The sequence below is a fragment of the Diadema setosum genome, chromosome 9, assembly GCF_964275005.1.
Source record: "Diadema setosum chromosome 9, eeDiaSeto1, whole genome shotgun sequence".
NCBI lineage: Eukaryota > Metazoa > Echinodermata > Echinoidea > Diadematoida > Diadematidae > Diadema > Diadema setosum.
Genome location: NC_092693.1, coordinates 31,849,609 through 31,858,069, shown reverse-complemented (window position 1 = coordinate 31,858,069; position 8,461 = coordinate 31,849,609). Strand labels below are relative to the sequence as shown.

Genomic DNA, 8,461 nt, shown 5'->3' with positions numbered 1-8,461 from the left:
TTCCAAACGGAGAGAGAGAGACCAGCCATATCACCCGGAAAAAACAAAAACAAAAAACACTTCTTGTTTTCCCCAGGTATATGACTCCATTGTATACCGCGGAGCTATTGTGTATGCCAAGGTGGTAGTGCAGCAGCACGCGAGAGAGCAGGGCTGTGCGTACCATAATATGACAGCAACAAAAAGGCATTTGGCAATCGCGTTATCACGAACAGTCGGAATAAACAAATATCACTGAGAGCTTCATCTGTGTTGTTGCGATAGAAGGCATATTGGAAGGGTTTGCAGCGATAACCGATCCCTGCAGCACCGAAGAAAAACCAGCATGGAGACTACCGCTTACCGCTCGGACGCAAACTTCTTTCCGACGTCGGAATGGAAGTCCGGTAGACGTGTGAAGTACGTGAAGACGTCGCCGAAGACGGGATTGCTCCTAGTAGAATGGGACGACGACGTTATGGAACCGTGGACGGTGCAGTCGCCGTCGGAAAAGAAGGCAAGGACAGCACTTTGCAGCTCGTCAACATCGTATCCCTACATTTGGCTGAGAGATTTTTGCCACTGCGAAGAGTGCTTTGACGAGAAATCAGAAACGAAAAGGGTGAGAGTTGTTAATGTTCATTTACGTCATAACGTTGTTATTTGCTGTATTTTTATGGACATATTATTAATGTATAGGCTGTTATATGTCTGTTAATATACAGGCCTGTCTTACAATGTAAATAATTCAGCATTCGTTATCGACAGAGAATATGCTGAAACAACGTATTGAAGTGATGGGAGCGATGAAGATATTATTCAATTATAGTTTCAGTGACAACGATTTGGATTTCTCTCTCTCTGTGAAATGGTATAATGGTGGTCGATAGGTATCCCTTGTTGTCACTATAATTTGATAATAGCTTGAGCATGTGCATCGATGGAGGTTTTTGAAAGTATTCACACTTGGACACACACAAAAAACAACGATCATTGAATGCATATGCTGAAGACTCGACCTTCCCAGTGTGAGTACTGAACGTCTGATGAATCGTTATGACAGTTGTCAATCAAAACAAAGCCCCAGATTAATATATATAGATATAAATAAATGAATAAATATATATACATGTATATATATATATATATATATATATATATATATAAACCACAGTTCAGTGTCTCATTGAAATCTAAACAGATATGAACATGCAAGTGTGCAATTGATTGTATATATATACATGTATATATATATATATATATAATTATATATATATATATAATATATATATTATACATTCTCATTCTTTTCTGTAGCATAGTGAAAGAGCATTTGACTTTCCTCCGTCAGAATCTGTATCTTAATATATATTAAGATACAGAGGGGCCTATAATGTTCTCGTTTTGGAAGGAGTCAGTTTTCACCGCAATCTGGCAGAACTGCAGGCGAAATTTCAAAGTACGTAAAGACTGCATGTTGACCTAGTGTTTTATCTCTATACGGTTTCGCATTTCGCAGTTACGCTTATTGTGTACGAGTGTGTTGTTGTCTTGCGCTAGGTCCCAAATCTGCAAACATGTGAAATATAGATTGAATTCAAACTGAACAGACGTAAGACTGACATAGTAGGCCTTATTATACAACTTTTTCTTGTGGAAGATTTTGCCACCTTGTATATTCTTCAGCCGACGAGGTAGGGCAGTTTCTTCGCAAATTGGTAAAGGATCTTGAGGAGTGTATTGGTATCTTCAGTTCATCTCAATTGTTATATGTAATGTTCAGTGGAACTGCCCAGTACCCCGCTACATAGCACAACAGTAAACAGTATGTTCCTTTCACATACGTCTCGCTCTTTACACCGTGGAGCTATGTGTTGTATTTCCATGCCTGTTATATTCATCTCCTCACAATCGTAAATGTAAATCAATGATTGCCCGGTGATGCGGTGTATACAGCGACATTGTTTTCGGTGAACTGTCTGATAAAGTATCTAGATAATAGATAGAATACTTGGTACACCTGTAGGGAGGTAGCCCCACCTCCCTGGTATACCTTTATCTGCAACCTTGCCACATGTTTGACCATTGTGAATGTCTGCATTGAACTTATTCGGGTTTCTAGACCCTTTGCTACTGTACTCCATTTTACAAAATGCGCCCTCCGCGGCGACAATGTCGCGGCCCGTGACGAAATCGCTGCCTTTGCAGAAGGAATAAAGGCTCGTCTGCAGGACCGTCCAGCTAAACCTGCTACTTCTTTTGTCGTTTCATCACTTTCAAGAGAGAGAGAGAGAAAAAAAAAACCAGAAATACAGAAGGAATCCGTAATGTTTGACTACAATCTTTTGATAGCTGAAATTTAAAAAGTCAGCTTATACAATCATACAGTTACGCGTACGTTGTTTGTGTTATAAACGTTAACTGTTAATCGTTATCTGCAATACGTGATGTATAAAGAAAATAAGAAATTAATTCAGGGACATTCTCATTCTTTTCTGTAGCATAGTGAAAGAGCACTTGACTTTCCTCCGTCAGAATAGTAATAAGATGTTTAATTTATATTTGTGTGTTGTTTCTATAGCTCCACAATAACAACGATAATCATGCATTCATTAAGTCCACATCAAAACGTTTGGGCCTAGAGTAAATGCCCTTTTAAAAATCAATAGTTTAAAAACCTGGCACCCTCAAAGTATGGCATTTGCCTCCATCTGATTTTAGCAGATCGATCAAAACGTTGAAAGAAAGAAAGGACAATTTTATGCCATCAGTCTTATCATCGCTATAAAAAGAATGGAATGTCAACAAAATAATTTGAGATCGGTTGTTTGAAGTAGAACCTACTTACTCTGACATAATTTTGCTGTCAAGTTAATTGCGCCATAACTGTGCCTGCCAGCACATATCAATTCTCCATGTTTAATGCATAATTGTTGTTTTTCTCAAGTAGGCATAATTGATTTGAACAAAGAAATGTCGCGCAGGGGGAAAATCGCCTAATGCGCTCTCAAGAATGATATTTACATCTTCTTGATGTGCCATGTATATTCTTCACATTGGTATGTACTTTTATGCTAATTTTTTCAGACAAATTTACAGGATCTCGACATCAACGTCGCGATTGAAGACGCCAGAGTCGATGGGAACGGTTCACGGATCAATATAAGGTGGAGCGACGGCCACGCGAGCATCTACCCGGCCGCCTGGCTCTGGTGCCATCAGTTCCTCGACACTAAAGCAGATCCCTTCATCGATATGCCGCAAGTGATCTGGAACTCGGACACCATACCAAACCGTCTGCAAAAGTTCGACTATGACGCAATCATGACGTCGGACAAGGTGATGTGTGATTGGTTGATGCAAGTCAAAGTTCTCGGGCTGGCCCTGATTGAGAATGCGCCACAAAGGACGGGGACGCTACGGGAGATAGGGAGACGCGTGGGCTACCTCAAAGATTGCAATTTCGGGTATGGCAAACACTAAAACGCATGATAAAGGAATGTTTACTGTAAAACTGGAAACATTCGCGGCATACAGCGCCATTAAAAGAACATCGTTCGGGGATGGATAACCAGTCACAATAGTTAAGGTTTAAGCAAACTTTATTATGCTCAAGCAACACAAACTGCCGGCCGAAAGGGGCGAAGGTTGTACAACAACAATGACATACATCTCAAACACTGCCCGTAAGAGGGCAGTATAACACACTGGCGCAGCATTATATTGTTATTCAATGTCATAAAACCACCACTACTACTGTTGTTTTATTTGTTTGTTTGTTTGTTTTATTTTCGTTTTGCTTTCATCCATAGGTACATATCTCTTTGTTGTTCATTCTGTTAGACTTGAATCGTCCGTCTACGCACCAACCGATCCGTCCAATCCTGACTACACGGCCGGTAATCTCTACTTTCACACTGACCTCACTTACTACCTTCAGCAGCCAGGGGTAAGGGTCACGTCATTTCTCTCATAAACAGGACAGCTAGCTTACGATTCTCTTAAGACATTAATTAAACCATAATTATATACCATCTAAGCCTACTTCCTTTATCAAGTGCATACAGAACTGTTTGCAGCTGGAGTGTGTTTGCAAACTGAGAAGTAAATTGACCAGCTGGTAAAGAAGTATTAGAGAGCGGTTTTAGAGAAAGATTTTATGCGTGTGCTACCCTCTTCCCCAATGATTGACTTGTTTGTTTCTCCCTCCAAATAGGTGACTGTGACTCGAAAGAAGAGAAACTTTTTGAATAGTTTTTAAATTGTGTGATAATAAATTGTTTTGTAAATCACATGCCCGTAATTGCCGAATATGGGCATTTATTTGACCCTGCATTGATTCATGTTCCTATATGAAATAAACATACTCCTATTAACTCTATCTTATTTACTCCACTTACCTACGACAAATACACATACAAATTTATTATGTTTCGTCTGTTTTCCACGTATGCCACCTACAGATAGAGCTATTACACTGTATAAAGCAATTCAAAGGAGTAGGAGGCGACAGCACTCTGGTGGACGGATTTAACGTAGCGACTCGATTGAAGGCTAAGGACCCGGAAGCATTTGAAGCTCTTTCCACCCAGGAGGTCGAGTTCTACCAGAATGGTTTGCGAGAACACGGAAAATACTTTCAACTGGCCAGAAATAAGATTATCCGGTAAACACAAAAGCAAAAAACAAAAACAAAAACAAAGACAAACAGAAAAAAAACCCAGCAAAATAAAACATGTAACTTAGATAAAAACAATAATATTTGTTACATTTTTCCTCTCTTTCGAATTTCTTCCCAGCGATATACACCGAATTCCCTTACTCAATATTTTCATTTTACATCGTATAGGTGCGCGCTCAAACATATACATTACATGCTTATTTTTAGTACTATGTCATTCACAATTCAATTTCTGACCGCAGTTTCAACAGACTACTGTAAGTAAGTAATAAAAATATTCATCCTAATTTGTTTCTTAACAAAAGAGATAGTCCATAGGCATTGGGACTCTATAGCAGCACGGCATCTTGTCCATATAACAAGTATATAACAGCCTCCCCCCCCCCCACACACACACATAAACGAAACAAAAATCGTTTGAAATCCAAAGAGAATAATCGCAACAAATTTATTACATGAATGTTTGTATAATTATGCTCTCAGTGTCGCCGAACGAAAAACTGCAATGTGACAAATTAGGGGACAATTTTCTGACAGTTCGTTATTCCGAAGGCTCGTTATTGTGAAGGTTCGTTTATCCGAAAATGAAACACGGTTTATCAGATTCCGAAGGTTCGTTATTCCGAAGGTTTGTTAATCCGAACACGAAATAGGGTTCGTAATCCCGAAGGTTCGTTATTACGCACCATCTGCAGACTAACAGTTTTTATACTTCTATACAAGCAGTGATGTAAAGACCAATATCACTTCTGGACCAGTGAAAGCTCGTGACGGAGAATTATTACTGTAAAGTATTGAGATCTGGCAAAGAAAGAAAACTTACGTCCAGCATGGACCTAGGTCCATGCGTCCAGTCATTTATTATGAGAAAGGGAAATGATGTCTTATATCATATTATGTAGATATGCAAATATATGGAGAATATAAAGATTATTATTGTAATCTACAGGCCTATATTCCTCTACGTATTAATATGTTTATCAATCTATTTTACAACAGCCTTAATTCTCTGGGAGAACTAGAACAAATCTCGTATAGTAACCATTCCCGGACGTCCGTACTGCGCATGCCCGTGGAGAAAGTGGGAAAGTTTTACAAGGCTATGAAGCTCTTCATCGACCTGCTGTATGACCCGGAAAATATGTTCCTCTACAAGATGAAACCAGGTAAGCATCATGAGATAAAACAAATGTGTGTACAATGTATAGTTAGATGGGCTTGATTGTGATTGTTAACAGTTAACAGTTGACACCGGTAGATATCTGTGATCAGCTGATATACAGTACTTATATTGAAGAGGAGACAAAGACACATTGCAAACGACTTTTCATTGTTTTAAAGTGTCATGATACAATGGTTACATTTCTGATTAGCGAATTAGATGTATGTTTGTCTGTTTGATTCCATATCACACATTCTACAAGTACATCATAAACGTACCAAGAATTGAATGTGCAAATTGTTGAATACTATACAAACAAATATGAGAATAAATACATGTAAAATATGAGAATTCTGCACAGAATTTTGTTGCTTATGAGGATTCCCGGAAGGTAATGAAAACAAAAACTTTTATATGAAATTTATTGTTGTAACGAGTTACAAAATATGAATTAGGAAATGTATTTTGTATGTATTTTTTGTATTTTATAATATAAGCGGCGTGATCACCTGAGCGAGACGTTAGAACGCTGCGACCGAGGCGATGCATCCAGAGGCGCTGCGCTGGGAAGGCAGGGAGGCAGGTATTGTTTACAATCATGGGTCCGCATCCCCAGGTCACCATCCACTCAATGCCTTACCGAGCCCGATCGGAAGGAAATGCGAAGCGTGAATCGCGAGTGCCAACAAGTCACGACGCACCTTGGTATAATGCAATGATCTTAAATGGCAGTAGGCCTATTCTTTATCGTAAAGAAAAAAAAAATACCAGAATGAGATTGGTAAAATGGATTTCTCACTGGCTTGGAGACTGGGTGGAGACCTGGTGGCGATTCGAGTCTCTCTGGTTGCGGAGACGTCTCCGCGACGTCTCCTAGTTGCGGCCGAGTTTCGGAGACTTTTGTCCGTGACGTCTCCTAAACTTCTCCACACGAACCTTGCGGAGACGCATGGCCGCCTACCGGCTACGATGTGGAGACGTCACGAAAACGTCTCCGCAACTGATTAATACCCTTGGAGACGTCGCGACGTCTCCAAGACGCGTCGCGGCGACTTCCGGGAGAATGAGTTATCGCCTTGTGTGGAGAAGTCTCGGAAGTCGCGCTGGAGTCGCCATCTTGGTGAGAGCGTAAGCTTTTTTTTTTTTTTTTTTTTTTAATCTTCTTCCGAGTCGGCGACTGATCAGTCGCGACGTCTCGTCCAGTATACACAACTTGTGACAACAATATATTATTGTAGTGCTAGTATGCCTCTCTGCCTCTCACATACACAAATGGAAACACATTATGCATATACCATCTCTCTTTACGCAGGTGATATCCTCGTCATGAATAACTTCCGAGTGCTGCACGGACGTAAGGGCTTCACCATGGATGAAGGATCAGAGCGCCACCTACAGACGGGATACATGGACTGGGATCTGGTTTACAGCAAGCTGCGAGTTCTGCGCAGTCGAGTCGATAAACTGGGCATGAAGGGCGAATTCTAGTCCTAAAAACGTCTCTTTTATCATGACAGTCAATGTAGACAACAAAGCATCGACTCTGGATGAATATGCAACTTTTTGTCTTTTTTTTTAAGTCCACAGATTCTAAAATCAACTGCAATCGGATCTATTATGTCTTCCAAAACATAGTGGACAAGACTCCCGAATCCCAATCAGAGAACCCACATTTAATACCCTTCACCAACGACTCCAACACAAAGTGCATACTAGTAATGTGTTCTATGCCAATATCACCTTCAGAAAATAATGATCTCCTGTTAATGATTAAAAAGTAACAGTAAAGTAACAGCAAATTCTATCATACAAACAACTAGAAAAAAACAAAAAACAATGAGGAATTCTTAACACACGTCACGTTCTTTGCCTCACATGTTATCTGTACCTTTTGGTATAATAATGATGTTACATTATATTGTCAGATGAGAACCATCAGAGCAGTTACACCCTCTAATGCTACAACCTTCTGTCTCTCAAGTGTATCCTTGAATGTTATATAAACTTCAAAGTCTGCATAATTTTTGCCTGCACAGGAAAGGCCAACAATGATCAAGAGACCATGTCAAAATGTATTTTTTAAAGGCTCGAGCTTTTGCTCGAGCGAGACTTTCATACTGATGTATTTTATTCTCTTTTGAAAACAAATAACAAATGCAAAGGGTGCAAAATGCTGAATCTTTACACCTAACCACTTCATAAACTAAGAAATGCAATGCCATGTATTGTGCTGTGACATCTCTATGCATTGTGCTAACCATTTCATACATTAAGAAATGTCATACAATGTCATGTACATTGTACATGTATTGTGCTGTGACATTGTCATACAGCCTATTAGTACTTCTGTTACCTCTTGCTCACTTTTTATGTATCGCTACAATTAAGTTCCTTATTCAGTTTATATCTCCTTTGGATCATGAATTATTAATGAATTGTAAATGTGTTTTGCTCATTCTCCAAGATGGGGTGTTTCAGGCCAACTTGCAGTAAAAAAATATAATTATTAATAATAATAATGATAATAATAATATATATACATATACATATATAATCATAGTCAATATATATATATATATATATATATATATATATATATATATATATATATACTCCTAGATGGGTCATTTGGAAGACAT

General features: G+C 39.1%; 1 protein-coding gene across 1 annotated transcript; it reads left to right on the top strand.

Annotated features, from left to right (window-relative positions):
• Window positions 1–325: 325 nt before the first annotated feature.
• LOC140233310 (gamma-butyrobetaine dioxygenase-like) lies at window positions 326–7,310 on the top strand. Its single transcript, XM_072313421.1, has 6 exons — window positions 326–601; window positions 3,067–3,446; window positions 3,823–3,928; window positions 4,443–4,645; window positions 5,660–5,826; window positions 7,135–7,310. Exons 1-6 carry the CDS (start codon window positions 326–328, stop codon window positions 7,308–7,310), a joined length of 1,308 nt encoding a protein of 435 aa, XP_072169522.1.
• Window positions 7,311–8,461: the final 1,151 nt, after the last annotated feature.

Coding starts and splice junctions, on each gene's coding strand:
- LOC140233310 (XM_072313421.1), top strand. CDS start 326: ATGGAGACTACCGCTTACCGCTCGGACGCAAACTTCTTTCCGACGTCG. Junction 3,447..3,822: donor CTCAAAGATTGCAATTTCGG/GTATGGCAAACA, acceptor TCATTCTGTTAG/ACTTGAATCGTCCGTCTACG. Junction 4,646..5,659: donor GCCAGAAATAAGATTATCCG/GTAAACACAAAA, acceptor ATTTTACAACAG/CCTTAATTCTCTGGGAGAAC.